Source organism: Poecile atricapillus, chromosome 7 (assembly GCF_030490865.1).
Source record: "Poecile atricapillus isolate bPoeAtr1 chromosome 7, bPoeAtr1.hap1, whole genome shotgun sequence".
Taxonomy (NCBI): Eukaryota; Metazoa; Chordata; class Aves; order Passeriformes; family Paridae; genus Poecile; species Poecile atricapillus.
In genome coordinates, this window is record NC_081255.1 from 16,977,432 (window position 1) to 16,999,086 (window position 21,655).

A 21,655-nucleotide genomic window follows, 5' to 3' on the forward strand; every position below is an offset into this window, starting at 1 on the left:
TTGGATGAGAGGGAGTAATGGTGCAGCTTACTTTATCTGCTTTATCTGAAAAAAGAATAAAGAGGCAGATAATGCCATTTATGTTGTTAGCTTTCAATTCTAGTGAGAAATTTTCTTTGCTAACTTCATGTTTTATTTTTTGTAAACCAGTCTTTTGAGAATCTTTCTGTGGAGTCTGGGGGTTCACTGCATGAAAGGGATGATATTCAAGGTAGGACATTCATTTAACATTGATAAACACCAATTTGTAATCTGTGGGGTTTTTTGGTCACTTTTTTATGCCTATGCTGCCTTTACAACTTCACTGGGAAAAAAAAAAGTTATTGCAAAGGTTTCAGTTTCCTGAAAATAATCCAACCCAGGTACCCAGGTTGGTTTTTTTTGGGGGGGGCAGGGCAGGGCAGAACTTCTGTGATTCAGGAAGCACTTTCTGTGTGTTGTCATACAATTGGTGTTTTGTTGGGTCACTTTCTTGAAGAAAGTTATGCTGACCATATGACTACTCCAGATAAAATACTATGACCCTTTAATTTGTTCTAAAGCCTCTGTCAGTCCTGTTTAGTGTCAACTAGCATTAAAGACCAACTCAAGATCAGAGCTGCTTAAGCATTCACAGTTGGCTAATACTGGCTTTCCTCTCAGTGTGTGGTCATATCTAAAAATCACTTCTTTGTGTTGGATGCTTTATTTGCAGGACATCTTCGAGCAGAGGAGGTTGATAGCATGCTCCTAAGAAATGACAGTGGAATTGAGTCGGCTCTGTCCTATGCTAAAGCATGGTCAAAATATACCAAGGATGTAGTCGCATGGGTAGAAAAAAAGCTTAGCTTGGGTGAGTGGCTCTTTCTGGCATTTAATCAGCTTTGTCATGATGAAATTAAATCTGTTGTCAGGCCTCTGTGCTGCAGACTGTCAATAATGTGATTTCTAAATTAATAGCTGTTCCGCTGAAGTGGACAGAGCTATCACACATTTCCTATAATTAAAGGCCTGTAACAAAGCGAAGGTGGTCCCCTCTGTAGTCTGTTTGTTAAAGGAAGACTGTAAAAAGCATTTAGCATGTGTTATAACTGTTGTTGTGTTGTAATGTAAACGGTAACTGTGATAATTTTTTTTAACAGAAATGGAGTGTGCTAAAAACTTAGCAAAAATGGCTGAAACTGCTAAAGCTGTTGTTGGACACCAGGTGAGTGTATACCTTAGGGGCTTTATCATAGTCTTAAGTCTTTATTGGATGGCTTGCCCAGAATACAACTCTGATGTTGAAAAATGGATTTTTAAGCTGATAGAGAATTGATTTACATGATAAAGCAGTGGTTAAAAGATCCGCATTTTACATCTTTCCATTTGTTACAGAAATTTATATATATAATATTATTCTTGTTGAATATGCAGATCCACAATATTCTTTTTGCTGACTAATATCTTGTGTGCTTTGTGCTTTGGACTTGCAGAGTGTTTTCCTAGTAAATTGAATCACAGATGAGAAATTAGTAGTTTCCTACATTCATACCTATTGTAGTAAATAATTTACTACATTTAATTGAAAATGTACTTCACTCATACAGACATTTGAATGGCGTTATACCTGTCTTACCTAGAACATCAATGTGTTTTGTGTAATTTTAGGACTTTATGCCATTTCAGTCAATATTCATTAATGCTTTTCAAAATGATATCGAGAACAGTCAACTTTGGCAACAAACAGCTGCTGCTCTCCAGTCGAACAAATTTGTGCAGGTATGCTTAAAGAAAAAGACAAAAGCATATATAATTTTATAGAATATTTAAAAGAACATACTTCCAGCCTATATGCCTTTAATGTACTACATTAATGTTTCCTATCTAGCCTCTTCTTGGAAGGAAGAATGAGTTGGATAGACAAAGAAAGGATATCAAGGAACTTTGGCAGCGAGAACAGAAAAAAATGGTAATTCTTTCATATCTAGCAGTTCAGTCTAGAATTCTTCAAAAGGATGAAATTTCCAAACTAGACTGTTATGCACTTGAATTCATACATAGTCTCTAGGGCTTAATGAAAGTAGATGTAACTGTCCATTTCATGGCAATCTGACATTTGTAGGAGGTTATCTTTCAATGAACATGTACTTGGTACTGCAGCATGCAGACTTTTGCATGAATCTCTTTAAGCATCACATTAAATAACTGAAAAATTAATGTTGTTTATTCTTTTTCTTTTGCTGCATTCGGCAGCAAGAGCTGGAGGCTGCTCTCAGAAAAGCCAAGTTGCTGTATACGCAGCGTCAAGATGAGTATGAAAAGGCAAAATCCTGTACTGCTCGTGCTGAGGAGGAACATCTTAGCTCAAGTGGAAGCTTTGTGAAAGATTTCAGCAAGCAACTGGAAAAAAAACGAAGGCTAGAAGAGGAAGCTCTTCAAAAGGTAAAGAGGTTTTGTTCCTTGCTTTTTAAGTTAAGTCTATTCTGGTTTTATTCATGCTTTCCCAAGGAGAGTAAGCTGAGTTCACATTTTTAATTTAAACATATTGTGTTCCTTTGGGTTTTTATCTTTAAAGGGAATCTCAAATACAAGCATATTGAGTGGAGTTTTTTATTGTTTCTAGTATCAAGGCCTGTAGTCCATCAACTCTTTATATTTGTGTTTTCTTTAGGCCGAAGAAGCCAATGAACACTATAAAGCAAGCATGGCAGAGGTTGAAGAAAAAAGAAATTATTTGGAAAACGTTAAAAGTGATGTTTTAACACAGCTTCGGGAGCTTATTTATCAGTGTGATCTTACTCTTAAAGCTGTAAGCATGGTTTTTAAAATACCTTTTGCACAGATATTTATATATTGTTAAAATTAAGAGAAGCCCTCATAAGCCCCATTTTAAGTTGAAAGCTTTCAAAGGACAGGTGTCAAGAAAAGGGAGGAAAACTTTTAATCTATTTGTGTTCTCTTTCTGGTAGGAATTTTAAAAAAAATGGTTGGGTGGGTCTTGAACATTTCTGGGTGTTTCATGAGCTGTTGCTTTGCAAGCACTCTGACTATATAATCCTTAAAAAAGTACATTTTCAAAATTTTGATGGCAGTAGTGTTCCTCTGTTGCTTAAGAATAGAGCTTTCTTTGCTTTGATTAGTGCATTAGCAAAGGCATTTGGATCAAACCCAGAATGGATGTTAACACACTTCAGCCTTGATGTCAGTTTCAGTTACTGCAGGATCCATTGTGACTAGTGGAATGTACTAATTTATTGGTGTAATAGGGAAACGATGGTCAAAACTGCATATGACATGCACAGTTTTTAAAAAAAAGCTTAAAGTATATAAGAACTCATTATGCCAAGAGATGTTTGGGGTTTTTAGTTTTTTGGGGTTTTTTTTGTTTCTCTGTTTAGATTAGACAATGAAAATTTAATGCTGGGGTGGGGAAGGAAAATAAAGCATCAGACCTAACCCTGCTCCACAAGCAACCCTAAAACCAACCCATAAGAACAGTAGAAAGTGCAGACAGACTTGTCAGTTCAAATCTATTAAATTGCAGACTACTTTTCAACCCAAAAGCTGATGAAGCAGTTATGCAGTGTCCCCTTTTCTGGTCTCTGGCATGTGATAAAATCTTTTAGATTTAGTGTTAGGTAATTTAATGAAGAAAGTGTTCAGTTGTCAGTGTCTGCTGGGACACAGTTTTGTCTGTTTCATGTCTCAGGACAATACAGGGCTCACCTGGGTTTGGAATTACAACTGCTTCATCATTGTAGTGATGACTAATATTCATTCCAGAGCATGAAAAAAGCCTTTTTGATAGCAAAAGCCCTTGGTGTTTATCTTGATCAACCCAAAGTGAGAAGCAATTGGAATTGTCTTTGCTAGTGGGAGGATTCAATAAGCCAGAGAGGAGAGAAATACTTGTGTCTCTATTACAGATGAAGCTTGTGCAAATCTCCTGAAAGTTGACTGTAAAAAGTAATGTTACTATTTTCTAGAAGTTTTCTAGTCTTATTGTTCAGATAATCTTCTGTTAGGGTATTAATTTGGGTTGAGCAAAGTGTAAGTGAAATGTTTAATAAATGATCTACAAATAATATTTTTTTTTTTCTCCCAATAGGCAACAGTTAACCTGTTCCAGCTGCAGCATGCTCAGGTTGTATCTCTGCCAGTTAACTGCCAGTCCCTCTGTGAGAGTGCCAAACTCTATGACCCTGGTCAGCAGTATTCAGAGTTTGTGAAAAGTTTGCCAAAGGATGGTGTTCCTGTTGAATCAGGTTGTTTTGAAACCCAGAGTTCCCAGGTTGATGGGTAAGTGCCAAAGTACAGGTGGCAACTGCTCGGTTTAGAATGCAACACGTGTTTAACAATAAAACAATATTTTTGGAGGACCTGAAGGAATCCTGGTGTTTTACCATGCTTTACTATTCTTAGTCTCATCTTTTAGATGGTAGATGATATATAATGTTGACACTAAAATCTTCCTCTAAATTCTAAGGCAGAATGTCATTGCATGCAATAATACTTGCTAAAACATTGACAATTGTTGTGCAAGACTTGTACTGCTGCCACAACGCTACCAAGTCCAAAATTTTAATTAATATTAACCAGTATCCGCATTAAAATAGTAACTTGATAATCAGTTTAGAAAGTCTGATGAGATAGTTTTCCTCTTTCACAGGCCTTGCTGCTACATAAAGTAGCTTCTTTCATACTGTTTACATTTGGCAACTTTTTGGCAGGAAGTGTTTCTCGATGTCTGTCTCATGCTATGTGCCTAAAAAAAACTGAGAGTCCACTTGTCGGGACGTCTTACAACTTTTTTTTTTCCAACCTGCATGAAATAGAAGCTTTTATTGTTAAACTATGGAAGATCCAGCTAATGTGGAAGTAAAGATTTCAAGACAAAGACAGCTCCTTGTGTCAGCATGCCAAATGCTTTTCCGCCTTTAATTTGTTGTAAAATAGACATCTTGGCACTAAAGCACCAGAATATCCATTTCAATCTGTGTGTTTCACAGTTCTACAGGAAAGCGTCGTCATCGTTTTTCAAAAGGAAACTAAATACAAAAAACCAAATGCTTGAGTCAGACTTCTACCAACAAAAGGCAGGAAATTCAAAGTTAAAGCTGAGATTCTTAATTCTTGTCTGTAAATTTCCTGCCTTTTAAGACTGATTTAGGCTATACTCATAAACTTTGACTTCAGGGGATTTAACTATATAGCTCCCTGAGAAACTGATGAGCATAAAATTTCCAACACTTTGTGTGCTCTCCCAGCTATTTACTGCTTGACATTTATAGGAGCATGCTTTTTCTCCTCCTCTCTCCCCAACTTTTGTTTTCTTTGTCATAGCCTTGTGATTCTTCATGTACTTGATCATTTTTATTGTTTGAGTCTGCATTGATTTAAAGGACTATTCCTTGAACAAATGCAAATTTGAATGTTTTTCAGTCTCTGTTTCCCTTAAGCTTGATAGGGTAGAACTGATTAAGGAACAGCTTCCTGACTGCTGAACTTGGCCAGCAGGCCATTTTGTCCCCAGGGTGCTTCAGCATTTTACATTAATTACTGTTAACATTATTCTGTTCTTACAGTGAGAGGATTTTCAAAATGAATTGACACTCTGACAGCTTCAGCACATTTTCTATGCATTTAAAAAGCACAGTATGTGAACACCTATTTTTTTATAGGTGGATGATCCTGATGGTTAGTTGGAGAATCTTTTGCAGGGGGAAGCATAATTATAGAATACAATGGCTTCTGATTATTCTTACCTTCAGATGAACAGATAGGCTGTTTTTTCAAAGTCTGCAAGATAATATTTATAATACATTTAGCCATGTGGAAAAGCTGCTGTGGGTGGAGAGAAAACACTCACATACTTAATTGAAATCTGACATACTTAATTGAAAATTAATCTTCTTTTAATATTTTTATTTTTTAATTTTGGGATTAAATTTAATTATGAGAATGACATGTCAGAAATGTATGTTCTTGAATAGTAAATAAATGTAGCATTTTTAGCACCCAGGGTTTAAAAAAATACGTTACTTTTCATTAAATTCTTTCTTATTCATTCTTCAAATTACTTTTTTCTTTCTGAAGGGTTTTTAATAAGCAATCAACAAACAGCGTCCATACATCGCATGGTAACTTATCTCAGTGTTCAGGAGATTTTCCTGCTCAGACATTAGATGATGTGGGAAGCCCAGTTTATCATCGTTCACAAAAGGTTAGAGAGAAGAGATCTTCCAGCAACACAGATATTCAAGGTAGTTCTTCTGTATTTATTTCGGAGCTCAGTCTCTAAATAAATAAGTAAATAATAATTTTTTAAAAATTACAAGATTATTTGTTTCTCAGTCTGAAATGTAATACTGAAGGGTTATAAATGAATTATGAACTTCAAAACCTATAAAACATTATGTATTTGATCAAAATAAGGACAAATGGAAAACTGCCTGTATGCATACCTAGATTCTTTGACAAGAAAGGTGAGATACAATTCACACAGCAAGTACTGTCAAACTCAGTGGACTAAACTCTTTCAATTAGCTCTAGCAATTGAAACTCCATTGGTTTTGTAAATTCCATGTTGATTGCAGGTCTTCTGAAATGAATTTTCTTAGCTCCTGAAGCTTTTACAGGATTATATGTCCTGGGGTTTTTTCACTATATTGCATGTTCTTGTCACTTGTGGAAATTTTCCTATTTTGAATATACTCACAGTTAGTTTTCAATTAAAAGAAAATAAATTTTGTCTTTGACATTTGGAATTAGCAGACTTTCTTTTCAAAAGCAGTGCGAGGGCCACCACCATTCAGATCGTGGTCAGTTGGCAACCAGAGTGGAGGAATGTGCAGTGACTCTGAAAGTGCTGGGGGAAGCAGTGAGTCCCGATCCATGGATTCTCCATCTGCCAGTCCAGGTACAGCTACCTTCACTGCTATACTGAAGTCTTTTTCCTGCACTGTTGCACATTAGTGAAGACATCATTGTTGAATTAGCAAGTATCAAGCAGAGCATGTAAAGAAAAATGAACAGTTGGGTGGGACTGATACTTACACCTTCCTGAAAATTTTTCTTATCTGCTAGGGGATTTTAAAAGACGACTTCCCCGAACACCTTCCACTGGGACTATGTCATCTGCGGATGATCTTGATGAAAGAGAGCCACCATCGCCTTCAGACTGTGGTAATGTTGTTTCTGTAGTCCCCAGAAGGTGCTTTTTGTTACAGTGTGTGGCTTTTCTTTTTAATATTCTTAAGAAAAGTACTTTAACAAGGTGTGATTGCCAACAGCTTTGTTTTTCAATACAGTATGCATCCACTTGAGGTTGAGAGATGAAGAATAATATTCAAATAATTGTAATGAAGTGGTGCAGAATTGTCTTTATATGTTTAGGTTACTGTATGGGCAGCCATAGAACATTTCTAGTATCTTCATCCTCTTGAGGTAAAGCAAATGATCCACTAACCATTCCCTCCAGACATTCGCATTTAAATTTAGCTGCATAGCACTGAGTTATGTAAGATCACTTCTAAACTTTACACAAACATGAAATGCACAAATACATAGAGTTGATAAGTCGCAAATAGGGAAAAAGTGGATCCAAATAGTTAGGGTAATAACTGAGATTTTACCCTTTTCAGCTAAGATAAATGAGTTCAGTAATGTCTGTCCCAGATTTGACCAGGCCATTTCTATTTTCAAGTGAATTTTGACTGTATAATGACTATGTTGCCTGTGGCAACATAGAACCTGAATAACTGGATTATCAGAAATAGTTTTATGGTATGTCTATAGTACTTACAAACTAATATTGAAATATTTGTGGCACTTGCTCAGTAAAGCCCTTAGGAAATTCTTTACTTAGTCCTTATTTCCTAAATGTATACTTAGCCTTCTAGGAAGGAACCTGTGGTAAACAGTATTCATTCAGATCTAGACTTAAAGCATGGCAATGTGTTAATGAATGGAAGCTTTCACTTGGAGTGGGATTCTTTAATCAATGCTTGAGCATTTAAGAAGCTTTCTGGGCATGTGCTAATTTTGTCATTAGCATGAATGTGCTAAATTTAATTTACCTGTAAAACAAAGGAGTTTGGTTTACAGAGTTATTGATAGCTTTTTAAATAAATTGCCTGAAAAAATTTGGACACAAAAAGGACCAGTTGCTATTCTTTTTAGTTTTAGAATCCTCTAGAAAATATTTTGATGTTGTTAGAGGAAACTGAGAATCAGTGATTTTTTTTAAAAAATTTATTTTTATTTTATGTGACTTCTGCCCAGAGTGTGTATTTATTCTTCCTTGCTGCAAAATATTTTTTAAAAAGTATTTCAGAAACACTACAGGCCAAAACATGTAATCTTTCATTCTCTAGTACAGGATTTCAAAATGTATAAAATTAAACTTCCATGAATTATTGCCTGAGATGTAGGGCAGTTGGAATTAAATGTCCTAGTATTTTCACATGGCCACAATACAGGAAAAAATGGAATACTTAAAAATGCAAAAATTATTGTTTGATTCTGCTTTTACACAATATTGATAGTTAATGTCTCTGTTATGTGAACTGCAACATAGTTTTACCTCCTTGTGATTGAAATGGTTTTGATTACTTGAGTAGTTGCCATTACTTACAGACTTGTGTTCTGCAGCACAATTCTAAAAAATCAGAGTAAATATCACCCCAATAGCAGATATTAAAATGACTATAACAGGGAAATTCTCTTCAGGTTTAAATGATCTCACATCTGAAACTGCAAATTCTCCAGGACCTTTTAGAAATGCTAATATGTCCAAAGCAGCACAAACACACAAACTGCGGAAGCTGAGAGCACCATCTAAATGCAGAGAATGTGACAGCTTAGTGGTGTTTCATGGAGCTGAATGTGAGGAGGTAAGTTAAAATTTAGTTTTAATTGCTGCTTGGGATTTTTGTAAAATCGGGAGTTTTGGAAACTTGAATTAAGTTTCTATATAAAAACTGGAGTTTGTGCTCCTATAATCACCATGAACTTAAAGCAGAGGAACACCATACTAACTAGATTTGTTGTTTCATTCACATATGGGGTGACAAACAACAGAAATATTTCTTATGGTGTCAGATTGTATCAAGCCATGTGCTTTTTTGTTTCTTCCCCTGTAGTGTTCACTTGCATGCCATAAAAAATGTTTAGAGACTTTAGCTATTCAATGTGGGCACAAAAAACTTCATGGAAGGCTTCACTTATTTGGAGTGGAATTTGCCCAAGCTGCTAAAAATGTTCCTGATGGCATTCCTTTCATCATCAAAAAGTGTACATCAGAAATTGAAAGCAGAGCACTGAATGTCAAGGTATGCTCAAGTTTGTTCATGCTTAATTTTGACACAATCTTAAAAAAAAATTCTCTTAAGATTCTAATGATGTCAGTATCATATGTGTTTTACAACTTCCATTCAAATTGAAATAGTATTGTGCTGGTCTTTTAATTTTAGGGCATCTATCGTGTGAATGGAGCTAAATCAAGAGTTGAAAAGCTTTGTCAAGCTTTTGAAAATGGAAAGGATTTGGTTGAGCTCTCAGAACTCTATGCACATGATATCAGCAATGTTCTCAAGCTGTATCTCCGCCAGGTATGGAATTGAGAGGTCAGATGGAAAACCAAAGTGAAGTATATTTCTTCAGTACAGTACAAAACAACCACCCCTTTTCAGCAGTCCTACAGCAGAAGATTAAACAAGTGCCTTGTATAACTGCAGTGACATCTTCATTTACATGTGGAGCCTGTGACAAGGGCTGAGAAAACAATATGTATTGCACATGGATATTACGGCTTTTTTTAGTACCATATGCAAAACAAGCTTTTGTTTGTTTAATTATAGCAGAGATTAATTTCTAAAACTTTTCTGATTAGTGAATTTGCCTGTCTTATGTGGAGTTTAAAAGTTTCCCATGTTCTTGCCTCTTCATGCAGACAGATGCTGATATATTGCTGTTAATACCTGCTAACAAAAAACGCATGAAACACTCACAGTGGTCATTATGTGCTCATTATGGAGGGATTATCCATCTTTTTCTTCTAAAACAGAGCTTTAAAGCTTCATGATTGAATTTTCTAAAACATTTCAGTATGTATGTGAAAAAATGAAGCTGGGATGTTGCCCAGTGAAATTATTGAGTCACTCTGAAAACTTGTTAACTCTGAAAGGAATAATCCTTATCTGCATGGTCCTGCCCTCTTCCTCATGCTGGCTGTCAGAGATGAGCATTCCAATCCTATGATCATCACCATTAAGTGATTTTGAAAAAAATCCTTTATTTTCTTGAAATCTACTTATTTCAGTAAATTGTGATAAATGCTCAATCCTGGAGCTATTTTAGGAAAGGGTTAGCAAATGATTTCTGGAAAAAGGTAGGAAGAACTTTTTTTGCTAGATGGGATTGGGTTTGAAAAAATTGGGGGTTGAGCTAATGAACAAGGATTGAACAATATCATCCTCTAAGAACAGATGCTAGACCAGAAAAAATTGAAGAACAACAGGAAGGAAGCAGTTAAAATTCAGGTTTAAGTATGTTTCTGAAATCTTCATATTTCTTCAGCTTCCAGAGCCCTTGATTTTGTTTCGGCTTTACAATGAGTTCATTGGACTTGCAAAAGAAAGCCAGAACGCTAATGAGGAGTTGGATGCTAAACAAGTTAGTCCCAAAGCAAAGACAAGACAGTCACTCTGTATTGAACTGAGTAGGATCATCATTAAAATTAAAGATCTTCTGAAACAACTGCCTGTACCAAACTATAACACTCTTCAGTACCTTATTGGACACCTTCACAGGTAAGAAAATACTTTAAATGTAAACTGAGGTTGAAAACTTAACTGCTAAATGCTGCATGCTAGGAATCTCCTGTACCTTTTTGATGACTGTTGAGGAAGAAGTCACATATACCTTTCAAGACCCTGTTCTGTTGCTGGAGTTTTTTTCCATGTAATGAATTCCCAAGTGAGGGAAGAATATGAAAGGGAAATGAAGCAGTGAAAGCATTGCCCTCCATTATTTTTGATTCTCTGCTAGCTGTGGGGTCAGTAGTAATTAGTGTCACATATGGGGATCTAAATATGATTTAAATTGTGATGTAACAAAGATAGGGCAGTGATTTGTAGGCTATTAAGAGAAAATTGAAACTTGTATCATGTCTATTAATAACCATTTCCGTCACATTTCATTTCCTTGTCCTCCAAATGGTGGTTTGTACGATGATGTACCAAACTGATGATTACCTATAAAAATGGGTAATATTGGGCTTATAGCTATGTTATTACTTAGAATGAGAGACATTCTTTTCCCCAACCTCATAAATGCCAAATAGCCACAAATAATTTTTACAAATAGAACATAAAAACACAGTGTGTGGGAAGTTCAAGCCACTGGTAAATGTGGTCTGCACTGAATATTCTCCCTGCCTATCGAACCCACTTACAGTTTTTTATTGTCTCTTATACTCTTCATATTTTAATATTAATTTTATTAATTTTAATATCAAAAGTATTTCTGAAGCAGTAAAACCCTCTAACTCTTGGGGATTTCTTTTGGTTTGCTTTTTTTTTTTTTTTCCTCTGTGCAGAGTTACAGAACAATGTGATGAAAATAAAATGTCAGCCAGCAACCTTGGCATAATATTTGGCCCAACTCTGATCAGACCACGTCAAACTGATGCTACAGTTTCTTTGTCGTCACTTGTGGACTACCCTTATCAGGCCCGGGTAGTGGAGTTGCTCATAACATACTATGAAAAGATATTTGATGTCTCATTGAAACCACTTCTGAGTGCTTCTCATTCAGAAGAAACAGCTGTTACAGTCAGAGTTGCTTTATCAGCAGATGAGAGGGAGCCACAGCAGCAGAGGAACTCGTTTGTTGCTGTAAAGGAAGTGAGTGACTCTTTTGTTGCCACAATGTTACCTATGCCATATTAACTTCTTTGTTAAATTGGAGCATTCCAGAGCACATTTCTAATAAATCTTTGTGGGTTTTTTGGTAAGGTATGCCTTTTCTGTTGAGTTCTCATTTACTTCTGCTCTGACTTTTGTTAGCAGGGTGTTCAGATAGTTCCAAGTCAAAGAGCTTCAGAAACAGCTGCACTCCTTTTGGAATCGAAGAATAGCCAGAATACAAAAGAAGAGGCAGATCCATCTGTAACTGGTTAGTATGCTGTTAACTCTGGTGGTGAATAAGGAGCATTAGGTTATAGTGCGTGTAGCTCTGCAGTATAGACAGAAACAAGTGATACAACCTGTTTATCACTGCTCGGTATACTGTTTATTTTTGTAAGAACAGAGAATCAAATCTTTCTAAAGGCTTTTAAGAAATCTGTTTATGGAGTCAGAGCTTGAAGTACTTGCTAAGAGACTATAACAGTAGTTTGGTTTTTCCCTTTTTTTAAAAAGAAAAAATCAAACAAAACAAAGCCATAATAATGCTACGACTGTGGATTTCTGAAATCCACTCCAGTGCTGTAAACTAATACTCAGCGCTTGATGTATTTTGGCAACTCTTGCCCCCAAAATGTATATCATTGCCACTCAGTGGAACTAAACCAGAAGGTTTTGGAAAGAGTAATTGTCTGACAGAATCATCAGAGCATTTTGAATATCAATATTTCTGCTTTAAAAACCCCAGGTTTGCTAACCTAATTCTAGCTCAATTTTTTTTCCTGTTTATCTGCTGATGCTACTACAGGGGTTTGTTTTAATGTAGGTATAATTTCACATATTTCATTTAGGAGTAACTGTACATAATCCTTTTTTATTTACTGATTTTCATCTGATGTTACCAGTTCAGTCAGGTCCTGTACATCAACAATGTGACATCCTGAAACATACTAAAACTGAAGATACTCAGAGATGGCAAAGCACCAGCCAAAAAGTGAAATGTCTTTTTGTCTGTTTTCTCTTTGGTTCCAGCTGTACAATATGTGTTTTACTGCTAGTGAAATGCTAACATTTAGTTAGAGTAGGCTATTGCTAGTATGTATACAAGCTATCCCTAAAAACTGTTATCCTGTTAAAATACTAACTGTCAAGGGGTGCAAAGATCCAGTCACATCTATTTGTGTGTTTCTAGGTGATGCTGTGAGCCCAGCTGCAGAGAAAGACAATGATCCATTAATTTCTCTAGGTGAAGACCCCTGTAAAATGAACTTACTTCCTGTGAAACCCAACCGTCAGATTGCCAAAGTTCCATTGCGGGCTCCAAGGACAAAACCAGCATCTCGCCCTGTCAGCCTGCCTGTAGACCGTATACTTCCTCCATGTGTTTTGAATGAAAGAAATTCACGAAATACAGGGGCAGTAAGTTCAGAGAAGCTGGGCAGAAGCCCTACCATTGAAGAAGTCTCAGAGGTGAAGGCACTCCCTTCTGTTGATACCTGCTGCAGGCTTCCATGTTACGACACCCAGATGCTGCGAAAAACTTGGGACAAGCAGTACAAACAGTATGATATCACAGCAAGGACAGCAATGATCATGACTAACGTGCCCCAGGAGATCCGAGCACTCGAGAGTGGAACTGCAGGTGCTTTATCATCCTCATGCAGCCTTGGTAACAATTCATCTAATGCCATTGTTCCTAATAAGCCATATTCTGTTGTTGGGTCAGGAAGGACAGCAGCAGAAGAGAATGGTCCTGATGTTAATCCTCTTGCTGCCTTTAGGGCACCAAGAACATTGCAACCACCTCCAGGGACATTTTATAAACCACCCTCTAACAAATCAAAAGAAAATGGAGATAGTTCTTCTGCTAAAGCTTGTGCACCAACCAGTGCTAGCTCTGTTCTCCCCCAGGATAATACTGTGAAAATGACTAGGAGCTCTGCACTTCCATCAGGTGATGCTGAACAAAACACAAATGAACAGAAATCAGGCTCAGAGGATATTCACCCCACAGATCTGAAGCCCTCTTACCACAGACTGAGACCAAAAAGGATCCAGGAACTGGAACACAGGGAAGCTCATTTTGTATAGGGTGCAAATTCCTCTTGGACTATATGCAATTCGTTAATGGTGCCAGTGGAGGCTTCCCTTTGCCCCTTTATCCTTTGCCTTCCCTTGAGAATCCCACTTTTGTGCCATATTGGAGTTATTTTTATATATGCAGCATTTTAAAGATGGGGGGAGACCTGGGGAACTGTGAATTGAGTAAGTCAAAAGTTTTGTAGTTCAGTAGCTTTCAATAAAGATGTAATACATTCCCAGTCTAGATACAGTTAATGGGTTCATTGAATAAGACACTGAGCTTCATTTCATTGTGTGGAATGGAGTGCTTATTCATAGAGAAACAGATATTTTTTCTTAATAGATGTTATAATAAAAATGGAAGGCTTAATGTTCACTGTCTAAGCATAAACCAAAGCTTGTGCTTTGCTCTGTAAAAGCATTTGTTCATTTTTCTAATCTGTGCAATTAAAGCTTTGCTCTTGAACAGGCTTACATACTGGCATACTTACATAGCCAGCATGGCCATAATTATGTATCATATGTGTATATTTTAGGCAGACATGGTTATCTGTTGCCAGTTTTCTTTGTTGTCACTTTAATTTTTATTTTTTATTTTTTGTACAGCAGGGATGCACTTACTGAGCTTTACTATTCAGAAGCAGCAATCAATTCACATCTGGTTTCTTGTATAGCTTAGCGGAGTGGGGCAAATGTGCACAGCCTGTTTCCCTTGGGTGCCCTTTTGGACACACTCAGTTGCTGTGGTGCTGTCTTTCCCAGGACAATGAAAAGGCAGTGATTTGCTTGCTATAGATCAGTTTCACCACTTAACCTGGTGTAACTGAAATTAAGAGCTTTGTTTCCAAGTTTCTGTGAAACACCTAAAAATAACCAAAAATCAGCGTTAGTAGGTGCATCTAATGGTTTTCACTTTGTATTAAATGGTTTTTATGTGTACACTGTGTTATATTTGCTTTAAAATATATTAACGTGTTAACATTTCAGTGACTCTATGGCTTCTATATCTGGATTTCTTCTAACTTATTAAAATACAGATGTTTGGCCTTTGCAATAGTGTAGTACTCTTCTGCATCTGTCTTCTGGGAGTAGGGAGTGGCACACTTTTCTTTATGGAATTACAATTAGCATGACCCTTTCTTGCACACGATAGAGTACTGTTGTTTTAGCACAGTATTTTCTACTGATGTAAGCACCAAGATGACTCTCAAAGGGGGCAGCAAAAATGAAGAATCATTTTTCTGCTTTTGCAACAGGAAATACACTGGACTTCAACACATCATTACCTTTGCCAGTCTCCCCAAAACACCGCAGAGAAAATCCCACACTCTGGTGGGCATAATCTGATTTTTATTTCCAGAACTCACAATGCTGGACTTTGGTTCCTTGTCACATTTCCACAGAAGCAGGATTTGCATTCTTGGCAAAGGCCACCATGTCACTGGATGGTTCTGGCCATGCTCGGGGTCATTTCTTTGTGGAGCTGCCTCTTACTACAGAAAAGTTGAAAGTCCCAGATGCTGGGACATTTAAAAAGATGGTTTACGTGTCCCAGCTTTATAATGCCTTCAACCGTTTTAATGTAACACAAGCGAAGTAGCAAGGGCAGGACTTTGGGAATGGAAACATGTGGAGCCTGTGTAAGAGTTGTGGCCCCGCTGCCCGGCGTGGCAGCAGCGCAGGAGAGGCTGCGGGCCGGGCCCGGGGCTTCCTCCCGAGCCCTCTGCCAGCCCGGGGGCAGCGGGGCCTGCGGGGGCCCTGGGGGGCAGCAGCTTCACGGCCACGCTCTGACTCTTTAACTTGTCCATTTTCATGAACATTTGCACGGTGGCGTCACGGCCGCGTTGTGTTCGGGCCCGTAGGTTGCAGGAGCGGGGGCCGGCGGCCGCAGCAGCAGAACCTTACGCCCGGTGGAAAATACTTTGGTTTCCTTTGGAACTGGAAATGTTTTGCCTAGCCCCTGCTGTTTCTTTTGGTTCGGATGCAGATTTTCCTCAGTCTTGCTTTGAAATGGCTTCACTCCAGTGGAACCGCAGCAATCCTACCCACCTGTCCCAGATGACAGGCTCTGGATCGCGCAAAGTGCGAGAACCCTGCAGCTTGAACTCTGGGGAGGAAACCTTTTGCTGTCAGATTTGTTTGGTAATTGCATTTTCTGAAGTCGTAATGCACCGCCTCATCCCTCTTAAAGCTTTGGCAGAGTACCGACTTCTGTAAATCGCTGACCTAATTAGTCATGACAGCTGTTTGTTTAGTAGGGCCCCTGATGCTACCAGAACTGCCCTTCTGAAACCATCTTCTCAAATACAGGGTTTGTTCAGGTCTGAAGAAATACAGAAATATCAACATCCTAGTACAGGCTTGATTGTGCTTGGGTAGGTCATATTGGATATTTGGGAGGATTTTTATTCATGAGACCTTAAACTCGCAGATTGAGCTGTTCTGTATCAAGCAGGGGATTAAAACAATCTCCTTACAACTGAGCAGTGTTATTCTGTGAGTTCTAACTGCATCTAAGATATGTGTTTCTTTGCGGCCAAGCCGAACATTCCTTCAGAAACCTTTCTCTTTCAGCAGTGCTCACACATGAGGTAAGCTTTTGTGGTAAGTTTTCAAGGTTTTTGTTGCTTCTGTGTAAGAAGTCTGTGTTTTGCTTGCAAATCCATGAACTCTTTAGATTCCGTGTAGCAGAGGCCTAATGGAGCTAATCTGAAAGCTGACACGAAACGCTGTGCGAAGGCAGCGCACGTATGGTAACGTTGGTAACTTAGCTCAGAGCGTGTTTGTACTTTTTGAGTGACTTCACTGTGTACCCCGTGGCTCACCATACAGAGTGATCTCAGAGCACATAAACTTAGTTCTGTTTGGGTGAAACTAAACTGTGCTTCGGCACCTGATGTGCTGCAGCTACTAATGCACCTAATGTGCCTGGAGCTCATCTGAGGTAACCCTTAAGCAAATAGAGCATGGGTCCTGGGTCCTCAGCACCCACTGTTCCACTATAGAGCTGCTCTTGTTGGGCCATCCCTCTCGTAAATGTGCACATATGTGTCAGGAAAATAGAAAAAACCAAATGTTTCAACTTCCCATTAGTAAAGGGGTGGGGAGGGAGGGATGGGGAGAGACAGAGAACGTCTGATATTTACAAACAGTGTTATTTAGAATATTCATGGAAATAAGCCTTATAGGAACATTCTTTGGAGACAAGCCTTTCTGAATAAATTGTTGTATCTGCATGCCCATTTATATTCATAGAAAGAGGGGAATTCTTTTTCTAATTTAGAGATCCAAGGGACCCTTGGAAAGTGTTTTGCTCACAGGTAGGAGAAAAAGCTATCCTAAATCTTCCAAAATGTTAAATGTCTGAGGAAGATGAATGCTGGGAAAATCCTTGTTCCTCAGGCCTCATGCAGCTGGATGACAGAACAGTGTCTATATGAAATAAGCTGAATTACGCCGGAAGCTGAAAACATGCCGTGTGTGTTTCCATTGCTTTGTGCTTGTTTATCCGTAGATTGGGGTGATTAGCCCACTGCTGGGTTTGTGTAAGAATGGAATCTGTTTAAGATTCCACATTTCTCTGTGTTTGACATGGAAAAGTCTGATTGTGATTGTCTTTGGTTCATAGAAATAGACCTTTCAAACAGAAGTTCCATGGGGCCTTTTCATAGTCTCACTGATTTTTGTCATTTGATCCTGGTTTGACAGAACTTCCCGTTCTTGTCTTTCAGGTTACTCCTTACTAATTTCACAGGGAGGCCTCTGTAATGCATAGGAAACACCTAAAAAGCTTCAGCTTGGGTTTTCCCCAGCAGTTTGAGATAGCTGGGTGCAAAACTTAACTCAGTCACAACCTATGTTTGTGTGGTTTTCTTTCCACACATATAGATATATCTGTTTATTGACATAGGATACATTTTTACACACCCACTCCTACAGTTAATCTAGGCAAAATTCTGTTAGCATTAATTGTGTTAGCTTTCTAGTGAGCCTGTGTGGAGGAGCATGCTCTTCTACATGTTTAAGAATGTCTCATGGCTTAGGAAATGGTTTGGGTGCTGGAAAGCACCCATGAGCACACCCAGAATACCTAAGTGCACATATTTTCAAAGCTATCTTTTCAAGTAATTTTTAAATTCTCCTTCTCATACAGAAATATTTGCTTGTGGTACTGGGGAGATTAATGGGGATGTTTTTATAATTCTGGACAAATAGCATTTAATCAAACTTGTTTTTTTAGTCAAAAGTCAGGAATAAGCCTGGAAATAAGAAAATAAAATTCTGGTATTTAAAACAGCTGTAAAAACTATGGCATATGTGTGTGAGGTAAGGGGATATCACAACACACATGCCATGTGACCCCATGTATTGCATGTAGGTGCTCATGAAGCATGTCACAGGGAACTTTAATGTTATATCTACTGTAGGCATAATGCAAGAAGTGTCACCAAACATCTATTTCCACTTATTGCTTTCTTAATGTTCTGATACATAAGTGGAATGTCTTGTGTTTTGTTGCTGCTGATTTTTAGGAAATAGCTAAGTCATAGTGATGACTGTGGGTAGAACTACAGTGAAATTGTGCAGTGTGCACAATTAACCTTATGGATAAGCTGAACTGTATTTTACCCTTCCATGTGAAGTGATAGGCCCTGCATAAGCTTTCTCTGTTTACTTCTGAGGATCCCTTTGTAAAGCTAAAAAGCAGAAATGGGTCACAGGAGCAGTGGACGTGGTTGACCATAGAAAACAAAATATACCCTACCGTCATCCAATTGTGATGTAAAAAATCTAATTAGGAGAGATTAGTTTAATCTGTTAGAGCTGTCTCTGCGAACATGTGGACAGCAAAAAGAGATCCATTTTCTTAAAATAGCTTGCCTTAGGATTTTAGAGGTAAAATTCTTGTTTGCTGGATAGAACAATTAAATTATCTGTTTGCCTCACACATTGTGGTAGGGCTTAAACACAGTCTGCAGCTGAGAAGCAGCACAGTGCTGCTTTCTGAGCTTTGCACTGCCATTAGTCAGAGTTAGCTTCTATCTGTGGCTTTGTGAAGCTTTGTTTCTTTGGCTAGATTGAAGCAGGCTGGGTCTAACCTCTGATATGAACATATGTTCAACAGAAATTAGATCAAAGCCACTTGAGGAGGTTGCCATAGAATCATAGAATAGGGTCATTAAGGTTAGAAAGGACCTCCAGGATTGAGTCCAACCTTTGACCAAAAACACCACATCAACTAAACCATAGCGCTAAGTGCCATGTCCAGTTATTTCTTAAACACTTCCAGGGTGAGTGACTCTACCACCTCCCTGAGCAATCCTTTCAGTGAAAGAGTTCCTCCTGATGTCCAACCTGAACCTTCCCTGGGTCAGCTTGAGGCCATGCCCTCCTGTCCTGTCACTGTTTGCCTGGGAAAAGATGCCAACACCCTTGCTACATCTTTCTACACCCTCCTTGCAGGCAGTTGTAGAGAATGGTAAATTCTCTTCTGAGCCTTCTCCTCTCCGGACTAAACCCCAGCTCCCTCAGCCACTCCTCACAGGACTCACTCTCCAGACCCTTCCCCAGCTCCACTGCCCTTCTCCAGACCTGCTCCAGCCCCTCAGTGTCTTCCCTGCAGTGATGGGCCCACAGCTGGACACAGCACTCGAGGTGGTGCCTCAGTACAGGGGGACAATCCCTGCCCTGCTCCTGCTGGCCACACCATTCCTGATCCAGGCCAGGATGCCACCGGCCTCCTTGGCCCCCTGGGCACACACTGGCTCATGTTCAGCAGCTGCTGACCAGCTCCCCACTGGGCAGCCTTCCAGAAACTCTTCCCCCCATCTGTAGCATCTGTAACTGGGATTGTTATGACCATTTGGCAAATGCTTGTCACACTGGCCAATCTCCAGTCATCTGGGACCTCCCTGGTTTATCAGGAAAGATGATAAACGATGGAGAGAGGCTTGGCGAACTCTTTTGCCAGTTCTATCAGTACTCCTGAGTGGATCCCATCCTGCTTCATGGATTTGTGAGTGTCTAAGTGGCACAGCAGGTCATTAAGTGCCTCCTAATAGATTGCAGGGGCAGTTTTCTGCTCCCCATCCCTGTCTACCAGCTCAGGGGACTGGTTGCCCTGAGGATGACCAATCTTTGTGTTGAAGACTGAGGCAAGCAAGGCATTAAAGGCCAAGGCATTTTCCTCATCCTTGGTTACAGTGTTTCCCTCTGCATGCAGTAAAGGATGGAGATTTCCTTTGGCCCTCTTTTTGTTGTTAATGCATTTATAAAAACACTTTTTATTATTTTTCACAGTGGTTGTCACTTTGAATTCTAGCTGAGCTTTTGTCATTCTAATTTTCTTTCTACGTGACCTAACAATGTCCTTGCACTCTTCCTGAGTTGGCTGCCCCTTCTTCCAAAGGTCATAAACTCTCTATTTTCCCCTGACTTCCAGTGAAAGTGCCCTGTTCAGCCAAGGCTGGTCTTCTTTCCTGCTGGCTCACCTTTCAGCACATAGAGATGGCCTGATCCTGTGCTCTGTTATCCTTTGTGCCAGAAGCCAGGTTGAAGTGGGTGGTTTAGGTGGCACCTGTGTGCAGGGGCTCAAAGGCTCTGTGATGGTGCTGGGATAGAAGCAGAGTGCAGTGCTCTGCTGTCAGAGCTGCAGTGAGCTCTGGGGGAAATCTAGAGATGGTTCAATTCAGTGAAGCAGTTTTGTGGAGGATTTTCAAAGGTGTTTCCAAAGCCCTGTGAAGGGGAAAGAAAAAGGCAAGTGCTGCCACATGCTTTTTAAGGGTTTTTTTAATAGTTGAAGGCTGGATTGTTGTTCAGCTTCTACTTGGAAGAACAATCACAAGGGAAGCTGTGATAGTGCTTATACAGAGTCATCACCCAGCATGAGCACTGGTGGGAAGTTTTGCTGCATAGCTGTTTCAGATGCCCTTCACAGATGAAAATCTATAGGGAATTCAGTGTTCACTCAGTTCATTAGTGTAGTGGTCTTTTTCTGATTTTAGGAGAGTATTGTTATCTATGTAAATGAACTTCTTTTTTGGAAATTGAATTTCTTTCAGTGCCTGTTCTCCTTCTGATTGCAGCAGTCCCAAGCCACCACTGATTTTATGAGAAACTGCCTGTAAAGAGTGAAGATAGATCTCCACCATGACTAATCACTCCAGAAGTTCATGTACCTCCTCAGTCCAAGTGGAGTTCTCCACACATTATTACTAGGTACTATTCTTTATCATGGTTCTACTGTGCTTTTTTATTATAGTGTTTTGCTCTACTTAAAGTAGTTAATCTTGAATCTTAACCACACAAATGTATTGGTTTGCCTGAGTAATGCCCATGTAGGAAAGGATATTTCAGGACTGAAAATTAATTGTTCTTTATTTATTCTGTGCTGCTACCAAATTGTAGGTTTATCTGTCCAGTGTCTTCTGACTGCATGATTTAAGTTCTTCTTTTCCTCCTTCTTTGTCTCATCTTCACTAATTTATTCAAATTATTCAAAGCAGAATAAGGTTAACTCACATCCCTGAAGCTGTTCCATTTAGGAAACAAGGTTCTTGCCCTTTAGCTCCTAGAGAAGGTTTTTTAAACAAACCAGTCTAAGGAGAACAATTGTTCATCCTGAAATTACATGTGTTCCTAAAGTGTGTCTTTTTGATGTGTAATGTAGAAACTTTCTTAAAGATTTGTATGCTGATGGAAATTCA

The 21,655-nt window shown here is 38.8% G+C and overlaps 1 protein-coding gene across 6 annotated transcripts in view; it reads left to right on the forward strand.

Moving 5' to 3' along the window:
- The window catches only part of ARHGAP29 (Rho GTPase activating protein 29), a 52,611-nt gene extending 37,615 nt beyond the window's left edge, over positions 1 to 14,996 (forward strand). For 2 of the 6 annotated variants that reach the window (XM_058842804.1, XM_058842809.1), the window contains 18 exons: positions 151 to 211; positions 695 to 832; positions 1,122 to 1,186; positions 1,630 to 1,740; positions 1,850 to 1,930; positions 2,215 to 2,403; positions 2,633 to 2,770; positions 4,070 to 4,260; positions 6,058 to 6,224; positions 6,752 to 6,880; positions 7,048 to 7,146; positions 8,692 to 8,855; positions 9,105 to 9,293; positions 9,435 to 9,572; positions 10,540 to 10,772; positions 11,561 to 11,867; positions 12,030 to 12,138; positions 13,060 to 14,996. In XM_058842804.1, coding sequence (XP_058698787.1) covers positions 151 to 211; positions 695 to 832; positions 1,122 to 1,186; positions 1,630 to 1,740; positions 1,850 to 1,930; positions 2,215 to 2,403; positions 2,633 to 2,770; positions 4,070 to 4,260; positions 6,058 to 6,224; positions 6,752 to 6,880; positions 7,048 to 7,146; positions 8,692 to 8,855; positions 9,105 to 9,293; positions 9,435 to 9,572; positions 10,540 to 10,772; positions 11,561 to 11,867; positions 12,030 to 12,138; positions 13,060 to 13,958 — 3,408 coding nt within the window. In that variant the 3' untranslated portion in view covers positions 13,959 to 14,996. The remainder of the gene's footprint in view (positions 1 to 150; positions 212 to 694; positions 833 to 1,121; positions 1,187 to 1,629; positions 1,741 to 1,849; positions 1,931 to 2,214; positions 2,404 to 2,632; positions 2,771 to 4,069; positions 4,261 to 6,057; positions 6,225 to 6,751; positions 6,881 to 7,047; positions 7,147 to 8,691; positions 8,856 to 9,104; positions 9,294 to 9,434; positions 9,573 to 10,539; positions 10,773 to 11,560; positions 11,868 to 12,029; positions 12,139 to 13,059) is intronic. The other 4 variants (XM_058842805.1, XM_058842808.1, XM_058842806.1 and 1 more) reach the window with 4 other exon arrangements.
- Positions 14,997 to 21,655: the final 6,659 nt, after the last annotated feature.